Below are 27,888 nucleotides of genomic sequence, written 5' to 3'. Positions count from 1 at the left end.
GGGGGGTTGGGGGGGTGGAGAGGTGGAGAGATCTGAAATAGCCTAGGATTTTAAGGTGACAAAAAATGTCTCTAAGTTAATGTGTAATATGTCACCTAACTAAAGTTAGATATATAACCACTTTGCCCTTTCAGATATTGTGCCATTTGAAGGTAATTCAGAGGAAACAACTATAGTATCCCAAGCAACAATTTCTAACCTTCATTGTATGTGCCTGGCCCAAAGAGGTATATATCAAGATCAGGGCACTTGAATCCATAACCTGCACAGTGCAAACTTCTGGGCAGAAAATGTCAGGAGTTCAGAGGCACTGAATATACTTCCTACTCGGTTATCAAAGGTTCCCAGAACTTGTATGAATAATTCATATAAAATATCTACATTTTATATTACGAATGCAATCCACAGTACACATAGAAAACAAAGATACATATTATCTCGACATAAAATACAGGCAGATTTAAGCCTACAGTACCTGAGATCCAATTGTATGGATTATGTAGATGGGGGCAATTATAAATTGCCAGATATTTGATACAGGAAAAAACTTCGTTGACTGCCTTCATCCCTATATCGGTGATAATACCAGGATTTTCTACCACATCGGCCAGACCGTACTTCACCAGATCTGCATTAGCCATTCTGCCTAAAAAGAGAAATAGACTGTTTTTTAAAAAAGGCTAAGTGTCCAGCAGCATTGCCAATTCTTTATCTTAACATCCAGTACAATCACTCTCTATGATCATTCTGTGTCATCTGTCCATCATCAGATTCAGGTTCAGGTATAGTTTTTAATTAGGTGTATTGTACAAATGGGCATTAAAGTAAGAATTTATATTAAAAGTTAAGGGGGGACAGCTAATAGGAAAAATTATTTCCAATTATTTAGAAAAGGCAAAAAGAAAGCAAAAGTTCTTAAAGCAAAATGGACAGATATATTGTATTAGTTCAAGTTTATGGTGAAGTTTTAGTTTTATCTTTTAAAAGAAAAATAATACCTTAAAAATATAACTCACATGTTTATGGAGTTGGGTGTAGCCATATGTAGAGAAGAATAAACTTGGGGAATTCAGATTCATTTTAAGAGCCCATGTTATTGGTTGGTAAATCTGTTTCTGTCTCCAGGACATGGACTTCTAACTCAAACGCACCCACCCTCTCTGCCACTGAGCTCCTACTGTCTTGTCACAGACGAGGGGGTGTATATAAGTAGAAGAGGTCCCTCCATTCTGGTTTATGCCATTGGAAATCACACCTCATCCCCTGTCCCCGATCAATGTTTCTCTCATCTATCTTCCCTCTACTCTCCAGGATGGTCCAGTTGACTATGAACACTTTGAAGTAAAAATGGAACTTATCTAGTTCACATTTCCACTTTCATTGTCCAGCACAGGGCTGGGGATATAGGAATTCAAACATCTTCCCAGTCCTTGTAATCAAGTGACACAAAGCACAAAGAAAACAGCTGCTCTGGTGAAACTGCCCTGCATACTAGAGGGATTTATACCTTCAGTTCGGAACATGCTTAAAACAAGCAATCTACTCCAAAACCCTTCCAATTTCGCTTTCCATATAGTTCAGTCTCTCTCTCTGATAGTCCCCTTTTTGGGCATTTACTGGCATTTGCAGATTACACCTGAACCCATCCTTTACCATTAAGCTGAGCAATTTTCTTCAGTCTCCTGATAAAAAGCTTTCTCTTGCCCTTTGGACTTGAAACTTGCCTTTTCTCTCCTCTGATCAGGTAAATCTTGAACTGACCCTGTTCCTTGGGTGCTGTCTGAATAAACAGCCTGATGTGAGAAATCCATGCCCTACATTCACTCCTTTGAGACTACTAGCGTGTTCCTGCTCTTAGGGTCTTCTGACTGTAACACTCCCTGAGGACATCACCAAAGACTCATTTTTGTTTTTTGGTTCAGCTCATAGGTCTGCTAAAAGTTACCATTACTGAATGCTTTCTAAATGTCAGAGATTATAATAATAAAAGCCCAAGTTTTCTCATTTGTTAAATGAAGATAAAACCACAACAAATAAGAAAACATGGACTAAAGTAACTTGCTCAAGGCCCCGCGATTAATAGTAGGCAGTCCTCAAGTCCATCTCCCTCCCTCTCTCTAAAGCTTCAGCACTAAAGACTACTCTGTACTGCTTCTGGTTTTCAATGAGTGTTACATCCCTATCACATTTAAAGGAAGCTCTGAGATCATAAATCTATATAAGTATTCATCCTTGGGTCACTTATATTCCTAATACACAGCATCTGCTTTTCAGCATGTCCATTTCCTCAATCTGGCACTGTCACTTCTACCATAAATGTCTGAGACAAGGATTTTTCTCTTTTTATATTTTGCCAGACCCTCTGTAACAAAAAAAGTGACTCAAGTTTTACCAGGGGCCACCCCCACCTCCTAGACAGATGCTTTAAAATCTAAATCACTGAGGCTGAGATTTAGTGACAGAGTATGACCAGTGACCTCTCGTTCCTCTCTAAATAGAGGCACCTGGATCCTATTCTGATGCAGAGAATTGTAGGCTGCCTTTGGAGAAGCAGAGAAGAATAATTATACTAGAGAAATGGATGAACTGCAGCAAATATGAAGAGGATAGCTTATAAAAAAGGTCAGAGCTAAAGGACTATTAAATATGAAAAAGACTGAAACAAGTTATTTTGAAAAGCATAAGGTAATAGTAGTCAAAGGTAAAGTGTTTTTCTTTGAAAATGTGTAGGGAGGGGACAGAAACACAATAGAGAAATATGCCCTGGTCGGGTAGCTCAGTTGGTTAGAGCACCATCCCAATACACCAAGGTTGTAGGTTCGATCTCCAGTCAGGGCACATACCAAAGGCAATCAATGAATGAATAAGTAAGTGAAACAACAAATCGATGTTTTGAGCTTTGGGGAAGAACAAAATACAAGCTTATAGAAAGAACACTAATTACCAAACTAATAATTTTGTAAGTTACTACATACATAATATTATAACCTCATTCAAAACCAGAAAAGTTTGATATCAAATAAAGGAGGTACTAAAATGTCCTTCATTACAATGTTGATCAGATACCACAAGAACTTTACTCTTGTTTATATCAATTAGCCTATAGTAAAATTAGTTTCATTATACAAACATTTTTTTTGCCACAGTTCAAAGAACTTACCAAAAACATTATGGAGGGACTTACTGTACACTGATTTTATATGAACTTACTATACTAATTTAGCATTTTAAAGCTATGTTGGTGAAAAGCTGATCTTTTCCAAAGCTATAAAGATTAAGTGATTTCTGTGTTAAACTGGCTGATTTCATTGTTTTAATCCTTCACCTGTATTAATGAGAACTGCAACAAAGAAAAAGTAGAAAAAAAACCCTATTACTATGACAATTATTAGAAATGAAAAAGGACAACAGTCACGCTGTTTGACCTGGACTGTCCTGACCAGAGGAATTAAGCCTTCTATGGTTTTCTACAACACAAATTAGATCCAAAGAAAAAAATGCCATCTGGAATGACAGTGAACAATGTAAGAAAGACTTGTTGCAAATTACATGGGGAATAAACTAATTCTTGCAAAAATAAAAACATGCTGGTGTTCTTGCATGTATGACTAACGTCATGTGGGAGAAAAGTTTGAATAACGAATTGACATGCATTCAAACCCAAAGGCTAAGTTCCCCATTGTAAATACATTCCAGAAAATGCTGTGAACAAGCCTTCCAACAGCAATCATCATTAAATGAATACTGACCATTATGTGCTCACACTATCTGGGAAATCCAGTAGCCCAGCGGGCTAATTATGGAAATGAAGAGCATGGGCAGGGAATGGGACCTCATCTGAGAGGACCATCAAAAGCTTCAAGAAGTGTGGCAGATCAAATTCAACAAATGGAACCAAGGATGACATTCTGTGAAAAAAATGAAGCAGAATGGGAAAGAAACTTGGGCAGCAAAGTGGAGACAATATCAAATGTAGATAAGGATTTTTTTTTTTAGTATACTGATAATCACTACATTTTCTATAATATGCTAAATTCAGAGGCAATATTGAAAAAAATAATCACTGACACTTAAAGCTTAAATTAAAAATTTCTTTTTCAAGAAGTGAGAGCACCTAAGAGTTTAAGTTGTCTTATATTCAGAAAAATATGAAACATCCCAATTCAGGTTTCAGTCAAGTAAGTTCCCTCCAGTAATTCTAAAGAATAAAAAAATGGGATAAGTCTTACTCTGCAGCAAAAACTCATCTACATATCCAAGATGAAGGGTTTCAAACTGGGGGAACTCCAACTCTGCCATTTTTAGGGCAGAAAAGACGCCATCTTTGGTTAGGGAAGGCTGGATCCGAACTTCATGTAACCTATGAACAAAGATAAATCACAGTAAAATACAAGCAACCAGCAAAATACACAATCACAGTGAAATACAAGCAACCAGAATCAAAGGCTCTTCCTAATATAAGGCTCTGAAAGTAGTTTGTCTTGCTGAAGTGTCAAATGCAAACAACTTTTCTCCCCTCCATTAAAACATGTTAGAGATGTTTCCTTTAAATATACATATTGCAAAGTGTGGGCACACCTTAGGTGGTACACGGAAGTTCCTATTAAATAACAATGAATTACACAGTAAGAATCCTATATCCTTCCCAGTGCTTTCTTAAACCTGATTAAGTCAAATAAGAATCTGGTGCTGGTATTTTTTTAACATCTTTTCTATGCTAACCATTATGTCCCATTTTAACAAAGAGTATAGTTCTACAGTAGGTAACAATACCTATTTACTTAAACTTAGAAACAGTTTTGCTTTATTTATTTTCTTAATATCCTACTGATAAAAAGACCTTTGTTTACAAGTAAATTGAAAAAATAGTTAATTCAACTTAAATCAAATATTAAAGTAGAAGTAGAGGTAGACTTTTTGATAACATAGGAAACAGTAAATGTGGCACAGTGATATGAAATGTGTTATAAGGTCAGAAACTTGAAAAGGCTGATTTTAAACAGATTGCTCAACAACAAATAATATCTCCAACTAACTAAACTGATTCAGAAAATTGTTGAAGTTGAGACATGCTTCCTGAGAGGGCTACAGGTGCCAGAGAATCAATGCTGACGTCTATTACACTCTCAGGCACTTCCAGAGAGCTGACTGTTTTTCGCTGATAAGACCACATCCTTTCAGAGCTTGCTGGATCTGAAAGAGCAGCTCAACTGGTCATCAATTATAACATAGGACTACCACTACATGATAACCCTGCTGCTATTTAAACAATTCCAGTGTATTTGAAATCTGAACAAGGCATGATCAAACTTTTCACACATATTCCCCCAAATTTTTGTAAAGCAGGAAAATACATATAATTCTAAGACAAAAGACACAAGTGAAGAGGAAACATACCTACGAGCAGCAGTGATAATGAGGTAACCAAGGTCTACTTCAAGAGCATTTTTGCAAGCTCCCAAAACAATGGTGTGCAAATTTCTAAAACCACCTGGTTAACAAAGAAAAGGAACAAAACATAAGACATTTTATTTGACCACAGTACTTTTAGTAAAGCATTTATTCTCACTTTAAATGATAATTTTTTTAAATCTAAGTTTGTTTTTCTATTCAAATGAGTATCTCAAGATCAATTAGGACGACTAGTTATCTCCTAAGATGAAACAGACACCGTCACTCTGAAAAGACATTCTGATGGCATCTGAAAATTAGTCCAAATTATTTCAATTTTAAGTAAGAATTTTCAGAAAGCCAGAAGCTCATGAGGGAATTGTAAGTAAGGAATCCTAACATTTTCTGGCTAAAGTTTGAACCTCCAATATATTTATAAGAAATAAGATCAACACTACTTTATTTTTAACTGGTTTCGGCTATGTTTCTGACTTGTAAATACAGAGGGGAAAAATATACAAATTATTAATGTATATAGCTCAATGAATTTCACAAAAGACTGATTTGTTCTGAACTTCTTATAAATAAGACTACACAGTATGCATACTTTTGTGTCTGGCTTCTTTTATTAAACATTTTGTTTATGAGATTCATCCATATTGTTGCCTGTAGCATTAGTTTGTTCATTCTCATTGTTGCACAGTATTCCATTGCAAGAATATGTTACATTTTAATTTTCCATGCTATTGCTAAATAGGCATTTGGGTTGCTTCCATGTTGGAGCTTTTATGAATGTTACTATAAACAATTTTAAACACTCTCCTGGTGAATACCGTATGCATTTCTGTTGGATTTGAAGTATTATTATCATTACTATTAGTGATAATGTTTATTTGTAACCAATGATACTTAATGATTTTCCATTTATACCAAAGGTGGGGAACACCTGGTCTGGCCCTGCCAAGGCATTAGGGGTGAGTTAATTAAATGTTTGACCAAATATAGAAGGATAATCTTTAAGTTGATAATTTTGTATGCTCTCAAATGATGTTATAAATATCTAAATGGCCCTTGGCAGAAACAAGGTTCCCTACCTGATTTATACTTTGAATATCCAAAGTTAGATTTTCAGTTCTCAAGTATTAATTATCTAGCTAGCTAAATTTTTTGGTATTTGTTTCAATTAGATGTGATTAAAATGGAGAGGGTTCTATTACATATCATGATTTAAAATATAATTAATGTGACCTAGAGAATAAAATGTTTATTTTTTTAAAAGCCATAATTTAATGGATGGGTCTATATCCAAGTGATAAACATGAAAACATTTTATATACTATTAAATATAGTTATGTTATTAATACCTGAGTTGTTCTGGTATCCAAGTCAAAAAACATCTCTTAAAACCAGAGTATTAGACATCCTTGTTAACATTTCTCAGAAACAATCTGAATATAACAGATGTATTAACTAAATATAAGTATTAACAAGCCAGAAAACATGCCTTATCACTCTATTTAAGAAGGTTTAACATTGCATAAAATGGAAATGAATACTAGCTTGTGCTCATGGTTACTTACTCTCTATGAAATACACCAGACAGAAAGTGCCATTACTGACAAGCATTTTCTTTTGAAAAGACTCAAAAGAGAAGTAAATAATATCTTAATGATTTTTAAAAATTGATTTTTAAAATATTTAGTAACTAAAGAAAAACAAATACCTGATCTCCAACTGTCTTCAACTACATGTTGGATAAGACCTCCAAGGAAAGGAACTCGAACCATTTCTAAGTGTTCCAAGTTTCGGGCAGAGGCCAGGCCTGTCACTAAAGGGACATATTTCAAGGAGTTTGTGGGACCTGGGAAAAAGAAAAACAAAATTCAATGAATTATATAAACAGCCTTAAAGACAAATTTTCAAGTCAGCAGTTGAAATAACTTATAAATTCTATGTTGGAAAATGAGAGCCAAGTAGTTGGCTCTTTGCCATTTAAACTTATTAGAATGTAAGTATTGGCCTGTTAACCATATACTTAGGATTTGTCAAGAACATTGCATAGGTTTTGGGTTTTTTAAAAATAAATTCCCTGAAGTCTTAATAGTTTTGAGCTCAAAATAACTAAGGGGGGAAAAGCCAATTTGAAAATTTGATCCTTCACTCAAGTAAATAGCGCAATCACTTAAACATATCTCTATGTAATGATTGTTGTATTAAGTGTTATGGAAGATCATAAAAGATATGGTCCTATCAAAGAGCTTGCAACTGACATGGAGATAAAACTAACATGAAAAATTATAAAAATATAAAAAGGCAGGACATATCAAGTACAAAAATAAGATCTTCTATACTATATTTTAAAAAAAGAAAGAAATAGAATAGAAAGGGAAGCAGAAAGAGGCAGAACTTGAAGGATGTATACAAGTAAAGAGGAGGAAGGAAGTGTGTAACTCAGGACATACAGCATAAGGAAAGACACTGAGGTGAATGGTGGTATTGTTGTAGACAGTACGTAGGCAGACCTGACTATAAAAGAATGTGTATCTTGGGAAGGAATCAAAAAACAAGGATATCAAGAAGGGCCCTGGTTATTGTGCAATTTAAAGCACAATAGTTTGCACTTGACACACTCGGGAAACAGAGACACTGAAGGTTTCTGAACTGAAAAGCAGTATCATAAAAGCAGTGTTTTATGCTTTAAAGTACATTAGATCAACTATTTACATGCAGAATGACTAGGTGACCAAAGACAAAGAAAGCAAACAGAAATCTATTAAAACAATCCTATAAAAAAGTGTGAAAGTGCCTATAAGAAATACTTAGAGACATAGTGACACCTTTTTTTTTTTTCGCTAAGGGTCAGACACAAATCATGTATCTACTGTCTTCAAACAAAAAGTATATTTATCTTCACAAGGTAAGTTAAAACACACATAGTATAGTAGTAGCAGAATATAATTTTGTTTATGAATGTAGCTATGGAGTTTGCTTTAGAATAGGTTATTTTTAGAGTAGCATATGTGTACTAGTAACTCCACCATGACTATGTCCCATTACCTGCACAGTTCCTCATGACGAAAGTTCGCAAGCTGATGCAAAGGAAGTCTTTGAATGGCTGTGGCTTAGTGAGTCTTACCCACTTCATATAAAGGTGCCTTAACATTGGGATACAAGGAATTTCAGGAACATTCACCCCTAAAACATATATGTAAAAAAAGAACAAACAAGAAAATCACCAAGAAACTCTGTATTCTGTATCTAAGTTCGAGTCTATTTTCAAGTTGATAACATATACTTCATGGATATTTTATTCAGAACAAATTACCCCGTTAAAATCTATCAACTTTGGCTCACTTAAAACAGTCTTGTAAAGAACAATTTAAACAAACCATAAGTAGACAAGGTACTTTATTATTTCTTGAGTAAAAGCACATGGGAAGATAGGATTTTATGTTATACATATAAGTCTTTCTCATAACACCACAACCCTTCCAGGATACATTTGCCCAGTGGATATAACATAAATATAGGTTATTGATAGCAAAAGTAAGAAGATACAGAAACAATATACAAAATTACTATTTCACTACCAGTGTCCACTATCCTGCCAGTGGGAAAACTAAATTTCTCAGCACAAATGCAGGCTAGCTGACTTTAAAAATCCTGGTTTCTGACTGATATCAGACACAGAGATTAAAGCTCTTCTTATAAATGTATGAATCTTAAGGATCTGTAGATGTGTGGTAGGAGCCAGTCAGCATAATGCTAAGAAAGTGAGAGACCTGTCAGTCATTTATTTTAATACTAGAGGCCCGGTACACGAATTCGTGCACCAGTGGGGGGTCCCTCGGCCTGTCCTGCGGACAAGCCCTGGGGAGGGTCCTGGATTCCGAGAGGGAGCAGGCCAGGCCGAGGGAGAGACCCCAGCGGTGCACAATGGGGGCCGGGGAGGGCCTGCAGGAGGGCTCCAGGGCATGTCCAGCCCATCAGTCCCAATAGTCTAACTCAGTCCCGATCAGCCGGACCCCAGCAGCAAGCTAACTAACCAGTCAGAGCGTCTGCCCCCTGGCGGTCAGTGCGTGTCATAGCAACTGGTCGAACAAATGGTTGGACATTTAGCATATTAGGCTTTTATTATATAGGGTTTCAAACTGATAAAGTTACTTTGCCCTTCTGATCCACGAGTGGCTTAAAGCTAGAAATCACAGAGGACCATGTCTGGAAGAAAGGGGAGGGGATTTATGGTGGGAGGAAAAGTCAGGAAATATGGAAGAAGAAAGAAGACAGGTAACTTGTACATTCTAAATAGAAGGAAGTAGCTCCAGGAACTTGCTCGAGAGTCTAAACACAGCAGGCTACAGAATAGCCAAGGAAGTGACACAGGTTCTGAGAGATATCCAAGGGTCCAGGGTTACGGTATTTCATAAGCAGCAGCTGGCTAAACCAGCTTAATGCAACTTTTAAATTTGAGTCAGTAGAAGCCCTGCTAGCAATGGTAACTAGAGAAAGCAATATTAGAGTATTTGAATGACTGGTTCTTTAAAAGCTAAATTCTACAGAAATCTAAATTCTACTGTATTGATAACTTCTTAACTTGGTACTCCCAAATAAGCATGGTTAACTTAACTTTGAATGATGCATACACATTGGATGGCAACAGATGGGAAGTAAAATTGAGGATGAGACCAAAGAAAAAAAAACAGAGGAAGTAAGGTACAGATTGAGACTCAAAGATGCAAAATTCAAAAATATATCTACCATGATGATGGTAGTTCTGATTAGGAAACCCAAGGTAGCAAGGATGAGACAGATGCAGATGAGACATCATATGCCCAATCTACATTTTGCCCCAAATCCATTCTATACACAAAGACTATTACCTGTCTTCCCCAGCACGTTCATTAATTTACTACCCACATTTGTATCACCATTACAGTGTTAAGCTGCTGAATTAATCAAGTTATTTAATGCATTTCAACTTACCAAGTACATATTTTTTTGCAATGAACTGTGACAGGAATCATAGAAAACATAAAGATATAAAAATACAGTCTATGTGCAGGGCCTATATTTTAACTTCAGATATTATAATGCTATCTAAAAACCCAATTTCAAACTAGATATCCAAGTCCTTAATCAGAACCACTCCTTGATCTTGTCAATGAAGGGATGCTGGAGAGCTTTGCTCCTCCTCCATAATTGTGCACATAAGTCTTATTTAAGACTTACTCCTATCATCCCTGCTGCTCTCCCTTCCCCACCTGACCCAGTTTCAGAAATTTCTAGTTCAGGACCATCCCAAAATACCTGGAATAATGCTTGAAATACAGCAGATACTCAATATGTATATTTTAAGTAAAATATGTAATAAATGAATTTTAAATGTCAGACTATAGTAACAGGAGTAATAAAAATTCTCTTCAGCAATCTAAGCCAAAGACAACAAATTAGAGAAAATACATCCAAATGGATTCTACCAATTCATTTACTTAGGTTGAAATTATTGGGATATAGTACCAGAGAATATTTAGACAGAGACTACACACTGTGATCATTACAAATAAGATGACTCTGGAAAAGACCATCTCTTCCCCATTTCTCAGGGAAACAGAGAAGTGGTAGAGTTTTCCAATGACTCTGGGTTGAAGAATACAGGGGCACTTTCTGCTTGGAGAAGATACGAGTAACCTAAGAGCTATAATGAAGATTTTTATTATATAAAAATAGCTACATGTGGCTATTTGATAAATTACCATAAAAAAACATTCAGTTCCTGTTTCACTAGCCACAGTGGGTACCATATGGGATAGTACAAGTATAGGACATTTCCATCATCACAGTAAGTTACACTGGAGGACTCTGCTCTAGAGGGTTGAGCTAGAATCAAGAGGTAGATGTTAGATAACAATGGCAGGATTCTGGTTCATTGAAACAAACAAACAAACAAACAAACCAACAACTTTCAAAACTACTCAAACTATCTTCAAAAAGGAAATAGAGTGGTTGTGAAGCAGTATTTCTCTCATCCCCCATCCCAGGCTTTTTAGTGGGAAATTTTTATACAAATCTCATAAGCATATCTTTGCCACCATCAATCAACAAAGACATTTCTAAAATTCTGCCTATTTCCTTTCAATGAATATTCAACTAATGTGGCATTTCAAAGAGTCACAAGTGACCCGAGAAACATGTACTCACCAACTAAATGCAAAGTTTGAATTTTTGCTCCTATAGGAATTTTCAGTTTATTTTCAGGAGGAATTGGAAATGCTCCATTACGATTCCGAAACTTCCCCAAAATATGAACATGCGGCATATACGTCCAAATGGATTCTACCAATTCCAAATGAGAAGTCTCCACACCCTAGAAAATAATGCCAAAGCAAGCATAAGAAAGGCTTTTAATTTATCACCCAAAGCTTCTATTTCTGTATCGTAAGATGTTAAGCATGCAATGGAACTTAAAAGTTTGCTATGGATGAAATTTACATGTGAGTGAACATGCGTTATCATTATTTTTATTTATTTCATCAAGTAGTTGATGTTAAATGTTCAACTAGAGGCACTCACCACTAAGTTTGGGCATGCCTGCAAAGCTTCCAGAACACCTGGAATGCTAAAAGCTTCATGGCCACGCACCCTCCGCCTCTCAAGGTATCTAGGGTGAAGGCCATATAGCTGTTCGACGTCTGGCATCTTCTTCAATAGTGTCAGAAAACTGGAATCTGTGAAGCCTGAGAAGTTCAAAGATATTTAGAGCCTGGTTCATTTTTCTGTTTGTCAGCATTTACTAGGCACTTTCCTCCTCCCCAAAAAGTACTCTCTGGTACATAAAACCTCAAGGGGTCCACAGACCCTGCAACCAAAAAAAATGAGTAAGATAAGAAAGATCTTCATCTTCAGAAAGCTCGGTTCTCACCTAAATCCCATCCCAACCTAGGTTCTTTTAGTCCTAATAACTACTCTGTCTAGTGTTTATCTATCACTCCATAGACATTTTATTTATTTTTAATAAAGATTTTATTTTTATTATTGATTTTTAGAGAGAGAAATGGAGAGAGAGAGAGAGAGAGAGAGAGAGAGAGAGAGAGAGAGAGAGAAAGAGAACACCAATGTGAGAGCGAAACATCGATGGCCTGACTCCTGCAATGCTCCCTACTGGGATCCAGTACACAACCTGGGCATGTGTCCTGACCTGGAATCTCCCTGATCCCAAATCAAACCAAATCAAACTGACAGGTGCAAGGGATGATGCCCAACCAACTGACCCACACTGGCTGGGGCACTCCCTAGACATTTTACACCAGCAATTTTCAACCTTTCTCATTTCATGACACATATAAAGTAATTCCTAAAATTCTGCGGCACACCAAAAAAAATATTTTTTTGCAGATCTGACCAAAAAAAAAAGGTATGATTTGATTGACTTACAAAAATAATAATAATAATAGTAATCACCTACCCTTAAAAATTTTTTATTGAATTTAGGGGGTGGGGGAGAGGGAGGAGAGAAATCAATTTGTTATTCCACTTATTTATGCATTCATTGGATGATTCTTATGTGTGCCCTGATCAGGGATTGAACCTATAAACTTGGTGTATCAGAAAGATGTTCCAACCGAGCCATCCAGCCAGGGCCTAATTACCTATCCTTTTTGCAGATAACATGCTATTGTATACAGAAAACCCTAAAGACTCCACCAAAAAACTACTGGATTTAACAAATGAATTCGGCAATGGAACAGGCTACAAAATCAACATCCAGAAATCGATGGCATTTTTATACACCATAATGAAGAAAATAAATTGATAAATAAAATAGAAACAGAGGCATGGAAACATGGAACAAACTAAGAAATCTCAGAAGGGGTGAGGGGTGGCAGAAAGAGATTAACCAAAGAACTTATATGTAATAGGGTGGTGAAGGCCTGGGGCAAGGGCAGGGGAACTGGATACCTGGTGGAGGGGGGCAATGGAGGAGCAAAGGGAGGACATCTATAATATGTAATACTATCAACGATAAAGACAAAAAATTTTAAAAAGATCAGGTGCCTATAATGTACATAAGGATTTTTGCTACCAAGAAATAACCAATCAGATGCAACTTTATTATGTGACATGACCAGTAAGATGCAACTCTTGCCTGGCTGGTGTGGCTCAGTGGTTGAGCACTGACCTATGAACCAGAAGGTCATGGTTCGATTCCTGGTCAGGGCACATACCCAGGTTGTGGGCTTGATCCCCAGTAGGGGGAATGTAGGAGGCAGCCAATCAATGATTCTCTCTCATCATTGATGTTTTTATCTCTCTCCCTCTCCCTTCCTCTCTGAAATCAATAAAAATATATTTTAAAAAAATGCAACTCTATTATGGTTCAAGACAGGGCATTCACACCAGACAGCTATTGTGCTGGTTGTTGTCATTTTTTTTATTTGACAACCTGGGGCTTTTATTTTTAATGTAGGCTGTCAGAGAGCCAACTGTCTGCTCACTAATGATAAAAATAGTAACTCTCAAGAATAAAAATGGCCCTGGCCAATTTGGCTCAGTGGATAGAGCGTCGGCCTGCAGACTGAAGGGTCCTAGGTTCGATTCCAGTTAAGGGCACATGCCCAGGTTGCAGGCTCAATCCCCAGTAGGGGGTGAGCAGGAGGCAGCCAATCAATGATTCTCTCTCATCATTGATGTTTCTATCTCTCTTTCCCTCTCCCTTCCTCTCTGAAATCAATAAAAAAATATATTTAAAAAAAAAAAATGAAGCCCCAAATCACTACGTCTTACATACTAAAGTTTTCAAAAGTTGTGCTATTTGTACAGGGCTAGTTCGAATGATATAGTAACTTTAGCATCACAAAACTAAAGAGTAAGAAAGGATCTCAGAAATGTCTTGGTCTTTCTAATTATAACAATTCACATTATTATCCCGTACTAGAGGCCTGATGCACAAAATTCGTGCAAGAGTAGGCCTTCCTTCCTCTGGCTGCTGGCACCGGCTTCCCTCTGGCACCCGGGACCCGGGCTTCCCTAGCAGCCCCAGCTTCGTCCAGAAGGACGTCCAGCCTAATTAGCATATTACGCTTTTATTATTATAGATAGTAACCTTTATTGACATCCAATGTGCTAACCAGTTTACATGTTTTCTCATCTATTCTCACAACCCAATGAAAAAGGTTATCACCCCATTTACAAATGTAAAAAATTAGCTTGAGTTTAAAAGCTACCATGTGGCAGAGCCCAAATTCAAAACTAAATCTGACCACTGGCAATGTCCATTCTCTTTAATGGTACAGTACATGCTGCCTCTCACTAAAATGTGGGTAAAGTTCCACCTTCTTTAGAGATGGTGTGAGAATTCAAAGAGCTTGCATATGTAAACCATGAGTACTATATAAAAACCTTAGTTAGCATTATTATAGAGAGAATCAGGACTTAAACTCAGAGACAGGCCAGTGTGGCATTAACAAGCAATTAGTGAGATCTTATTCTAGACTAGAGACTGTTTGCTGCTTTGACTCTCTTTTTATATTTTTTGCAGGGATGGAAGCCTTGTGCTCACAGGTTTTATCCCAGTCTGAAAGAAGTCAGCAATGTACATACAAATTCTTCTAAACTGTTTAAAATGGGAGCTCTCCTATGCTGCTTTTTATAGAGTGCATTGATCTCATCTCCAGAATTCCTGCTGGCCTAACCTCCATTAAAGTAAATCTAATATAAGGAATGGCAGTCATTTTCACATTGCCCCAATTTCTTTCCTGTTACAAATGATCACTCTCCAAGTAAGATGAATGCTTTCCCTTTAGGATGGTTTCTTTCAAGTATTTAAAGACAACTGGTCTAGCCTCAGGTCTTTGCTTAGCAAAAAGGTATATACTATTGTTAACTAACTCTGGCCAACCCGTAAGAGTTACCAGGTGACTGAAGACCCTCTGGAAAAGATATGGTTGCCCAAGCTGTATAATATTCCAGTGTTCCAGAGGTAATCTGTCCCATGCCACATAATAGAACAGAATAAGACAATTATCTTCTCAGCCCTTCACATACCCTTAAGGCTCCCCTATACCCAGCCCCATCACATTTTCAAAATATCAGGATCTGGATACTTTGATGAAAGGTGTTTAAAAATTTTAAATTGCTAAACACACAGTAACCAAAGGGCACTAATTAATGGATTGATGTTAACTGGGGGGAAAAAATCCTGATTGGCCCTTAATTTTAATTCTTCCCTTTCAGATATGTTCTGCTTAAATAAAGTCATCAACTTTTTTTTTTAAATATATTTTTATTGATTTCAAAGAGGAAGGGAGAGGGAGAGAGGGATAGAGACATCAATGATGAGAATCATTGATCGACTGCCTCCCTAGCCTCAGGTCTTTGCTTAGCAAAAAGGTATATACTATTGTTAACTAACTCTGGCCAACCCGTAAGAGTTACCAGGTGACTGAAGACCCTCTGGAAAAGATATGGTTGCCCAAGCTGTATAATATTCCAGTGTTCCAGAGGTAATCTGTCCCATGCCACATAATAGAACAGAATAAGACAATTATCTTCTCAGCCCTTCACATACCCTTAAGGCTCCCCTATACCCAGCCCCATCACATTTTCAAAATATCAGGATCTGGATACTTTGATGAAAGGTGTTTAAAAATTTTAAATTGCTAAACACACAGTAACCAAAGGGCACTAATTAATGGATTGATGTTAACTGGGGGGAAAAAATCCTGATTGGCCCTTAATTTTAATTCTTCCCTTTCAGATATGTTCTGCTTAAATAAAGTCATCAACTTTTTTTTTTAAATATATTTTTATTGATTTCAAAGAGGAAGGGAGAGGGAGAGAGGGATAGAGACATCAATGATGAGAATCATTGATCGACTGCCTCCTGCATGCCCCACACTGGGGATCAAGCCCACAACTGGGTATGTGCCCCGACCAGGAATGACCTTCTGGTTCAAAGGTCCATGGTCAACCACTGAGCCACACTGGCCAGGCACAACTTTCTTTTCTCAGGGTCTCTTTATCTGAGGTCCGTTTGTTGTGGTTAGGCTACTAACTTTGAGTTCTTTACCTGCAAGGCCAATGCCTTATTTGAAAATATCCAAGACCTATCATAGGCCTTTTAAAAGTGCTAAAGAAATTCAAGTTCCAGAAGTGCAACCTCTGTGGCCTACTAGAGCAGCTTTACAAATATTTGTAAATATTTTTTTAACCACAGGGCGCCATGAAGGAGTATAGGAAAACATGAAAAACTGCATTGTAAAAAAAAGGATACTTTATCTAATGTGATAGGCATATATTTAGGTAATAAAGGGCTCAATAAGTATTTTCTAATCATGTATTTGTGGATTAGGCTGATATAGTTCCTTTAAAGAATAGGAAATGAAAACAACAGACCATTAGAACAGGAAAGCATCAGGCAAAATGTATTCTTTTTAAATAGATTTTTATTGATTTCAGAGAGGAAGGGAGAGGGGGAGAGAGAGAGAAAAAAGAGAGAGAGAGAGAGAAACATCAATGATGAGAGAGAATCAATGATCAGCTGCCTACTAGGGATCGAGCCTGCAACCCAGGCACGTGCCCTTGACTGGAATCGAACCCAGGACCCCTCAGTCCACAGGCCGAGGCTCTGTCCATCGAGCCAAACCAGCCAGGGCCAGGCAAAATGTATTTTATCAAACTAACCCAACCTTAATAATTTAGCTAAAACCCTGCCTCCCTACTTACAAGATGATTCCAATTGCCTATCTCAAGACAACAAGATTTGATGACAAGTTACCTTTGATGGAAACATAATTAATGCTAGTTTCCAGGTTAAATCCACTTACCACTTGGCATGTATTCCCACCAGCGCCCAGCACAGAGATCCACAACCCTCACAACTCTCAGGTACAGGGTCACTGCTTCCTTTAGCTTCCGGGAAAGACATTCCATACACATGATATCCTGCAGAGGGAGGTACCTTTGTGAGAGAAAGAAACTCATATTTATCAAGTGTATAAGGACTTCCTCTCCCGGATGGGTGATTTTTTTCCTTCTTCCATTCTCCTACCCCTCCAATGAAATAAGACCTTAGGAATATTCATAGGGTTTTAAGATTAATAGGCATATATGGCTTTTTACTAAAAACAGGTAAGTCAGCAAATACTCAAGTATCCAAATAAAAAGTATTGAGCTTCCTCCACAGGGTATTTAATAGAACCTGTCTTTCTTCTTTTAAGTTTTTAAGGACAAAAGAATCTCCCCCAAAAAAAAGTAGGTAGAAAAAAACCTCAATGCATTTCAAAACATGGTGTTAAGAGAATGCAAGGAAGATGAGAGTACTGATCATTTTGAACATGCCCAATATTATTTTATAGCTTTTCTAGATCCATTTTCTGTAGTGTCTAAAAAATTCCTCTCTGCTCCCTCAACACCCCAAGAAACTCTATTTTCTCAGATATGTACAGTAAGTTTATAGTATATAATTTTCCCTAGATCTTCTACCTTTTAGATCACACACTTTTTTTTAAAATATATTTTTTATTGATTTCAGAGAGGAAGGGAGAGGAAGTGAGAGATAGAAACATCAATGATGAGAGAGGATCATTGATGGGCTGCCTCCTGCACGACCCACACTGGGGAGCCCGCAACTCGGGGAATATGCCCCGACCGGGAATTGTACTGTGACCTCCTGGTTCATAGCACACACTTTGATAAAGTATTTCATAAACATTAAGTGAGAACACTTTATCTGAATTGCAATTTCCTCTTTTCCAACCTCGTTATATTTTCCTTCTTAAAACTGTTCAATTAACCTTTATTTTGCTGTTTCCAGTAATACCAACATATATTTTGAAAGATCAGAAAATATTCTTTTTCAACACCCTTCCATGCACACTTAGATTAATTTTTTAAAAAACATACAAGCTACCCTTTATGGAGATGGTATCATGTCATAGACGGAAATCATTGTTTCATAACTTTACAAGGTAGGCTGTTCAATGTTTGCCACACAGCCCTCCCCCATCTTTTCTTTCCTTCTCTGCTCTGCTGTGTTCCCTACCTCTCTATCAGTTGACTTTGGCCAATGTCAAGTCCAGGTAAAGGCTTTCTGCATTGCTAGTCCCCTACCTGAATTCTTCAACATCCCTCATTGATTCCTTTAACCCTACCCCTACCCACACTCTCAAAATAGTCCCTTCATTAAATTATCTTCAAATTCCAGCTGAGTGTATCTTGTTTCCTGCTAGAATCCTCACTGATAAAGTAGGTGCTATAATTATTCCATTTTGCAAGTGGTGAATTGGCTCAGAAAAAACCTGCAAAAAGTCAACAGCCAGGTAAGAGGGAGAAAGAGAAGATGTCAACACAGCTGGGTCTGAGTCTAAATCCTAAAAATTAAGCTAATTCTAAAAGAAAAGTCCAAGTATGCCTGATGAATATTTCTCTACTCCATTTTTTTCCTACCTCTGGCTCCTTTCCCTTCCCCTTTAAAACTATTTAAATAAAGAGAATCAAATCAAATCATTTTCTCTACCAAAAAAAAAAAGTATTACTGCTAACTTAATTTACAGCCTCCATAACTTAAAGGTACGCAGAATTTTCAGAAACTATATAACTACACATTTTATAAACAATGAAAAATATTGAGTTTAGTTTTGCCACTAAAACATTTTCCCCCAAATCATTGTTATCCAAAGTATTTGCCTCAGTTAATATTATACTCCCTTTAAATACAAATAGATCAGTAATCACACGAAGTTTATCTTACGTCACATTTGCCCTCAGAAAAAGAAATGTTATTTTTTCTTCACAGATACATAGTCAATGGGCTGGAGTTCAAAAGGCAGATCAAATACATTTTAGAAAAGATGTGTTTAACATGGCACACACAACAAAGATTAGGTTTCTTTTAAGGAAGCCATAGTTTTACTTATTTCATGAAAACATGCTAAGTAATTATCAAAAACTAAAACATTGGTCCTCAGATAAAAACGTCAGAAGCTTAAAAATAAATCTTTTTTTAGAATAAACAGCTCATACCCAATTTAAGTATTCAGCTTAGTTCACAGTTCTTTACATTCTGCCAATTTGCTGCGTGTTTTTTGCATTAGAACCAGAATAACATCCTTGTGCTTGACTCCAACCCTTCCATTTAAGTATTCTGTTTGAACGGTATAATGTTATTTGATCCACTCTCAACTTAAAATACGATCCAATTTTGTTCATAGTATGTCCTTCCATCATTCACAAACGTCTAACACACATGCCTGGAAACAACTTTATCTATGATTTCTTCTGGAATTTTAATAGTTTATTGTTTATTTCATTGATGCACTTAGAATTTAGTTGTCAGCTATGAGATAAGAACATGCTTTTATTATTTTCTCCAAATGGCTTTCAGGTTGTGACATCATCAATGAATAATAACCCGCATTGCTTTTCCTCAGTGATGAATACCAAGCTTATTATAAACAAGATTCCCCACATATATTTGAATCTACATATGGAGCCTACATATGGAGTTCTATCTATTTTACCCTACTGCCAGGATATCTTCTCCAATTCCAAATCTTTAATTATTTTATATTTTTAAATGTATTTGAATATCTGATAAGGTTACACTCTTTTCTCAAAAAATTTTGGCTATTCTAGTAGACATTTTTCTGTAAGATGAACTTTAGCAGTTTTTCATTATGTTAAAAAAAAATCTGTTATTTTAATTGGGCCCCTATTCCCAGAACTAAACTAACAAAAACTACACTATGTCACAAAGTAACAAACTGAAGATGATAAAGACTAATACAAATTTATATTAGAAAATAAAAATAAAGTATCCATGGTTCCCTAAAGTAACTCTGCTACTTCTTAAAAACATCTAAATTTACAAATATTTAATAATTTTTAAAAATTCAAATCATCTCCAAGAACTTCATATGGAAATTTACTCTAGAAAATAATCTAAAATAATTGAAAATTCAGATGGTTAGAAAAGTTCACTGTAATTGTGTAAGAGAAAAACTGGAAACAATCCAGATGTCAGAACACAAGGGGTAAGGTAATTATCATGTCATAGGAATAGAACAGTGACTAAAATGATAATTATGAAGACCATGTAGCAATATGAAGCATTTATGCCATGCAGTGTGTGAGGTGCTTTAAAAGCATTATCTCATTGAATCCTTACTCATTGGTCCACAGCTAGTAAATGAGAGACTCAGGATTCAAACTCAGGTCTCCAATTCCAGAAACAAAGCATATTAGGATTTATTTATTGAATGGATCATTACTGAAGTAAGAGAGCAGGGGAAACTAGAAAGACAGGTTATTTTTGTTGATGTTGTGAGTTTTTTGTTTGTTTTGGTTTCTTTAACTACTGTTATAATGCAATTTGGATAAAATATAATTCAAAAAAAGATTCTGAAAAAAAGTTCATCACAAAATAACTTTCATGTGTGCACTGGATATGGTAATAATAGGTATTATTTCACAAAACTTTTGATTCAACCACTTACATATATCTGCATACTGAGCAAAAATGTGTTTCTCAATGTGGGTTGTAGTAAAAAAAAAAGTCAGAAATGCTGCCTTACATACACAGTGATATAATAACAAAAGTCAACAAGTCTTTTAGTCAAAAAGAATTCCAAGAAGCCTGGAATGTTAACAGAGTCTAGAAAATAGCTGTCCAATAGAACTTTCTGCAACAAAAGAAATAATCTTACCTAAAAATATGGCAAAGCACTTCATGTGAAAGTTGATTCATATAATCTTTTGTTTCCTCTGAAACTGTTTCCTCAGGGATCTCATTATTCATGAGACACCTTTTAACACTTTTCTTTCGTGGACCCATCGCTGCGTTATCTCCAATATAGAAGAGCAAATCTCCCCTCTTGGTTATTTGAATTCAAAGTTCCTGAAAGCAAGCAGAGAACAAAGGAGATTAAAGTAGCAAGTCAGATGCAGAAATTATCCCTATAAAACCTAGATACTAGTAAAACAACATTTACTTTAAAATACAGACCAAGATAATTACAATGGTACAGATCACATTCAAATTAATAAAACTATTACACATAAGGCGCAGAACATAGTTTTCTGAAGAATAGTACAGAATATACAACAATTATTTAGAATGAGCAAAAATCCAAGGAACCAGGAGTCTTGGATTCTAATTTGTATTCTGCTGCTTCTTAGCTAACTTACTCAATTTCACCAAGCATCAATTTCTTCAAATATAAGGCAAGAGCTTTCACTTCCCAGCCACTTGATTGCTACTCTCATCAACTGTACCATAATATTGCTCTTGTATCCAATCCCACTGGCTTTCAGGCCTCTATCAGCCCTCACCTGGGCTATAGCAATGGCTTCCTAAATGATATCCACCACTATAATGCCAGGGCCCGGAATACAGCCTGCCACACAGTAGGCCTATAATATATAATATGCTGAATAAATGCTTACCATACCATACTCCACACTGAAGCTAGAGTTATCATTGTACAACATTCCTCTGATTGCCTCCTAAGTGAAAAGAGCAAGATGTTGAATTTGCATAAAAGAACAAGGACAAATACGTTTGTGTTGGCATAGGACATTTTTGGCAGGATGCATGATAAAATATTAACAGTGGTTTCCTCTGGGGGAGTAAGAACAGAGATTTAGGAAAGTAGAAAAGGGACTTTTACTTTTCATATTCTTCTCCATTGTTTGAAAATTTTAGATTGGTCATGTGTAGCTCTTAAAAAACACACAATGACCGAATCAGCCTGCAAGAAATCCTAGTTTCTAGGATAAAATCTTTCCAATGTGGTCTCAAGCCACCTTTCCTATCTCACTTTTCAATCCTACCACTTGCTCCTCAGGACACTCACTCCAGCCACACCAACATCCTCAGTTCCCTTAAACCATCATTGATCTTTCATCCCTAATAACCTATTGACTCCCGACTAGGAAGTCCTTCCCTTCCTTATTTTGTGGCCTAAGAAACCACTAATTTTTGTGTTTTCTTTAATCTGCCTTCAAAATCTAGTTTAAATGTTAAGTCCTCTGTGAAAACTTCTCCCTGGGAGCTTCTACCATAGCAACTTGTGTAATATTTTATTCATCATGTCTCTGCCAGGAAAAGAAACTCAACCTCCTGCCTCTAGGTGATAACAAGTCCTTGGCTCATAATAAACCTTCAAATGTCTGATGTATGAATATCCATCAGTCCTTCCATTACTTATATGCATCCAGCAGCTTCAAGGCTGCTAAGAACCGTTTCATGTTCCTATTTGCTACCATGGCACTCAATGACCTCAGCAGCAAGCCTATAACCCTGCAAAAATGTAATCAGATGTTACTCCAATAAGGACACATCACAGCTACCCTGCAGCATGTAAATGACTCAACAAGACTATTAATGAGTACAGAGTAATCCAACCATGGGTTAATTCTCTAGCTATCATATTTTAACGTTTCACCTTTAAAAGAATCTTCACAACTCTGCTCTGGCCAGGGAGCTCAGTTGGTTAGAGCAGCGGTCGCCAACCAGTGGCCCGTGGACCACTGGTGGTCTGTGAGGTCCGAAAGGTTGGCGACCGCTGGGTTAGAGCATCATCCCTACAAGCCAGGTTGTGGAGATTCTGGGTCAGAGTACATAAAAGAAGCAACCAATGAATGCATAAATAAGTGAAGCAACAAACTGTGGTTTCTTTCTCTCTCAAAACTCAATAAATTTTTTTAAAAAGAAATCTTCACAATTCCATTTACTCATACCATGTTGACTCTTCATCCTTTAAGTAAAAATCCTTCTTAGCCAAATCCACACCAATTCATAATTTACCCCCTCATCTACAATCCCACCTTTTATTGTCCCTTTATATTTGACAATTCTGTGGTTTTGTGTGAGTCAGATTTAGTAGCCCCAGTGTACAACCTACATTTGAATTTTTTAAACCAAACTGACTGCATCTTAAATATCATTGAGTTTATATAAGTTCACTTGTTTGGAACTCAGAGAAATATTTACTCACTAGATATAACATTATGCACATCATATAGATCAGTGATTCCCAAAGTGGGCGCTACCGCCCCCCGGTGGGCGCTGCAGCGATCCAGAGGGGCGGTGATGGCCACAGGTGCATTTGGGGGCGATGAGTAACTGCTATTAAAATTTTAAAAAATTAATTTCCAGGGCTGAGTAATATTTTTTCTGGAAAGGGGGCGGTAGGCCAAATAAGTTTGGGAACCACTGATATAGATGTTAGGTCTCCAGAAAGCCCACAAGAATCTCTTTAACCAACAGTAAGCAGTAACTCTACACTAAAGGGCCTAAATTAGCAAGATTAACAAAACTTTAGGTGAGATTATATGTATATTTCCCATATCGTGCCTAGAATTAAAGACTTGGTCATGTAAGCTACCTACCTGGCAGTGGGTAGAGTAGTGTCTGCCCCCCTTACTCTAAGCCTTTGGTGGGGAAAGGACTTGTAGAGGGGATTAACAGGTCAGGACCTATAGACAGGAAGTCCATCAGTCCTCTCCAGTCTAAGTAGGTGCCCCTGGAAATGTTCAGGACATAAAAAGCTTCCCCATTAAAGACTAATTCATCTTCCCTTACATTAAAGGACTCATTGATCTCCCCTTGCCGCCACTCACTCTATAATGGACACCAAAATTGTTTTAATTAAAGTTGATTCATCTTCATTTATGTGAAATACAGCTAGGCCATGCTAAGCATTTCATCCCAGGCAATGAGTAATAGAGGCCTGATATCCCTGTATGAGAAGAAAATACCATGCAAGACATGCAAATTCCCGAGTAACGATGTTGTCTCTCCTGTCCATGCACAGTCTCTCTTACATACTCTTAGTTCAGTGGAATGAGGAATAAAAGCAAGTGAGAAAAAGTTGCCATGACTACCCTTCTATATCTTGGTTTCTTCCTACCCTTATCTCCAAAATATCACCATTTGCCACTTGAGAAACTCAACGAAGTAAGAAAGGTCTAAAGCAGCAGTAGGTTAAAAGGGAAAGAGGAAAGGGGAGAAATTCCAGTTATCAGCAGTAGATAAAGATGACGCATTGGAGGTGGCCTGCAGAGGAGTCAGGGAGGGTTAAGGAGAGGTGAGTATAAATATGTGGACTATAGTTTGCAGCACTAGGTCTTATTTCTAGGGTTAGCAAGTTCTGGGGGCTTAGAGTCTAAATCTCAAAGAAATGTCATTCTGACAATTTTATAGAATCCCAGAATGTTAAAAGTGGAAGGGGCCTTCAGAGACTACCTAGTCACAGAGTTGTTCATTTTTTCTGGGCCACAAACACATCTGAGACTGATGAAGATGCACATCTTCTCGCCAAGAGGTAAACAAATCATACCCAGACTCATGTATGCTGAATCACATACATACAATTTCAGGGACACATCAAAGCTCACCCAGAGGTCCCTACCCGAGACTGGCATCCTCAATTTTCAGATGGATAAATAGTACCAGAGAGGATAAGTCACTTGCCCAAGGGCATATATTAAGTGTCAGAGCTCAGGGTACAATTCAGACTCCCCAACCCACACTATATACCCTATCATCAAGTCAGTCCTCTGCACCTTGGCTGCCTCCCTGCACTCTAGAGATATGCCCCAGTGCTTGGAGATGGGCTTCTGGATGCTGTGATAGAACTGCATCTCTCCTTCCATCTAATTTAGGCTCCCACACAGTAGTCTCTAATAGCCCTGGGTATCCCACAGTCATTCTGTAGCTGTCTGTTTAGCAGACCTGAGTCACAGGAAGTATTATTTTTGTCTTGGAGGCCCAAGTACACTCTAAGTAGTAAGCCAGTGTTATTTGTGAGTGTTCTTTAAACTAGGGTCCTTCCATAACACAATTTATCTTAGACATGCATGCTCTTCTCCCAACCTGCCAGTTCAAAGCTCCCTCCATCCCAAGCAAAACTACACTATCCTCTACTAATTCAATTCCTTTTGATTGCTCCCAAATTTATCCCAGTCTTTTAATCCTCAGCCCTCAAGGCTTTCTCCACTCTTGCATCAACATTTCCTTGCTTACAAAATCAAGTTATTTTCCTTTTAACCCTCTATTTCCATAATAGAGGTTTTAACACATTTTTCACAATTCCCACAACTGCTAATACCTATAAAGACCTACATAAATTTACTCCTTTACTCTCTAAATGTTGCAACTAAAAACCTTCCTATACCTGTTCCATCTTGTCAACATCTTCTTCTATCCCTAAATTATTCTAATTATTCCCTTCCTCAGATCACACCAGACCCTCCAGGACATGTGTTTGTCTCTTACTACACACTTTATAGGGCAGAGATTAAACACCTTACAACTAACCAGAAAACTAAGGGACTTCTTTTACAAAACGTTCACAATTCTGTATTAATTTCTCATCCCATATCTAATTAATAACAATCCTCTGGAGAAACTTCTTTTCATGATTGCTACTATCTATCCATCCATCCATCCATCCATCACTTAAGTGACTCATCCCTTAACTCAATTATTTATTTACTGCCAACTAAGTGCTAGGGGGTGACAGACTTTCTCCCCATGAAGCTCACAGTGGAGATAGATTTTACCACCGGTGTCGTACAACTCAGTCATTTTAATTATTATATCTTAAATTACTTTTCATTATTCTCATCAAAAATACCTTCTCCCAGCCCTAGCTGGTTTGGCTCAGTGGATGCAGCTTTGGCCTGCGGACTGAAGGGTCACAGGTTCGATTCTGGCCAAGGGCACATGCCCGGGTTACAGGTTCGATCCCAAGTGTGGGGCGTGCAGGAGGCAGCCAATCAATGATTCTCTCTCATCATTGATGTTTCTCTCTCTCCCTTCCTCTCTGAAATCAATAAAAATATATTTTAAAAAATGCCTTCTCCCATTTAAAACTTCCCAGTGCCCTCATTATTCTATCTGGTCAAAGACTTCTCCGCCCTTCAGGCTTCTAATGCCTTCCTTTAGCTTCTATGGGCTTCAGCTTACTCCTGTCAAAGTAATCTTGCATGTCACTTAATTTGGCCCCATTTCTCACATTAAAGATTTTGAAAGTCTCCTACCAAGGACAGCCTCTCTTTCCTAAAGAAATGCCACACCACATCCCCCAAGCTGCTTAGATAAAAAACAAAGCACAAACAAAAAACCAGAATTATAGTAAAGAAAAGGGTCAAGAATCATCCAGTCCAACTCTTCGTTTTCCAGATGAAGAAAGTGAGGCCCAAAGAGGTAAGTTGGGTTGCCCTAAGTCATAAGGTCAGAAAATATCACTGCTAAATTAATCGAGGATCCAGGTCTTCAACTCTAGTTCAAGCCCAGCTTTATTTTGCTAATGCATTTTACCTTACCGAAATATGGTTTTCCTTTTTCTCCTATTCTATGCCTTAAAAGTTTTTTTTTTACTAAAGTGTGTACCTCCAGGCACACAGTAATTTAAACAAACACACACAAAAGTCTCTATTTTTAACCTAAAGCGGACAGATGATTCACAGCACTGTATATTGTAAAGAGAGGGAAAGAGCTTTAGGAATCACCTAAACCAGTAACTGTCAAAAATGAAAGTTAAAAATCACAAGCACAGATTTTTCAATCTATATGCCTCCATGTGTACCCTCCAAACCCCACCTTTCCCTCCCCCCAGAAAATCATGGCCTTATGGAACCATTATTCATTCTTCAGTTGTGCTGGGATTATGGGAAAGGGGATTAAGAACCAGTGAGTTTCCTTTGCCAGATGAGAAATCTCAAGTCCAGAGAGTGGAAGAGATTTGCCCAAAGTGAACCGGTTAAGTTAAGAGAGTTTTACGACACATAAACAAGGTCTCCTATGTTTCACACCGGTGTGTTTTACGCTGCTGGTACTGGTTTATAAAACACAGCCTTCAGGGCAGAGAGCCCCAATGCGAAGGAAGCACAGGGCCCTTCCTAAGAGCCCAGGTGCCCTTGGCCGGCTTGGAGTCTGAAAAGAAACACGGTAGACATCTCGTATCAGTGACCTCCGGGCTATGCAGGATGCAGGAAAGACATGCTTTTCAGGTCTGTCTTCAAGGGAAGACTCTTTGAAAGGGAGCTGGGAATCCGATTTCCTGAGCGAGGAGGGCCATCAGAGGCATCCAACACATTCATTTTACAGATGAGCAAACTGTGCCACAGAAAGGCTCGTGGACCTGGGCAAAGTCACACAGTGAGTCGGTGGACGAAGTAAGACTAGACCTCGGGGCTCCGGACCCCGAGCTGGCCGCCACGCCAGGATGTATTCATTCGTGGGGTCCTGCTCAGGGTCATCCCGGCTGAACCACCGACTAAACATTAACATCCTGGAATCCGTGATGCCCGGAATGAAATGGGGTGCCCCTACTTGTCTAGGCCCACAACCCCTGTTTTGTTCAAGAAAGGGCGTGTTCTTGGGCCAGGTTCAAGCAAGGAGGCAAACCCCACAACCAGGGCCTAGGAGGCCGAGAACCACAAGCCCAACCCCTGCCGTCCCGGGAGCGATAGGCCCGAAAGGGGCCCGAGACC

The 27,888-nt window shown here is 37.7% G+C and overlaps 1 protein-coding gene across 7 annotated transcripts in view; it reads right to left on the bottom strand.

Annotated features, from left to right (window-relative positions):
• The window catches only part of FBXO38 (F-box protein 38), a 53,738-nt gene that overhangs the window by 25,478 nt on the left and 372 nt on the right, over positions 1-27,888 (bottom strand). For 5 of the 7 annotated variants that reach the window (XM_005870436.2, XM_014543058.1, XM_014543060.1 and 2 more), the window contains exons 2-10: positions 21,093-21,283; positions 17,214-17,347; positions 11,962-12,125; positions 11,590-11,755; positions 8,449-8,586; positions 7,115-7,252; positions 5,398-5,491; positions 4,230-4,360; positions 476-646 (exon numbers count right to left, since the gene is read on the bottom strand). In XM_005870436.2, coding sequence (XP_005870498.1) covers positions 476-646; positions 4,230-4,360; positions 5,398-5,491; positions 7,115-7,252; positions 8,449-8,586; positions 11,590-11,755; positions 11,962-12,125; positions 17,214-17,347; positions 21,093-21,220 — 1,264 coding nt within the window. In that variant the 5' untranslated portion in view covers positions 21,221-21,283. Of the gene's footprint in view, positions 1-475; positions 647-4,229; positions 4,361-5,397; positions 5,492-7,114; positions 7,253-8,448; positions 8,587-11,589; positions 11,756-11,961; positions 12,126-17,213; positions 17,348-21,092; positions 21,284-21,831; positions 21,892-27,888 lie in introns of those variants that run through there. The other 2 variants (XM_005870435.2, XM_005870437.2) reach the window with 2 other exon arrangements.

Source organism: Myotis brandtii, unplaced genomic scaffold, assembly GCF_000412655.1.
Source record: "Myotis brandtii unplaced genomic scaffold, ASM41265v1 scaffold32, whole genome shotgun sequence".
NCBI classification, from domain to species: Eukaryota; Metazoa; Chordata; class Mammalia; order Chiroptera; family Vespertilionidae; genus Myotis; species Myotis brandtii.
Note: the sequence above shows the minus strand (reverse complement) of the source record. Positions and strands in the feature narration are given on the sequence as shown.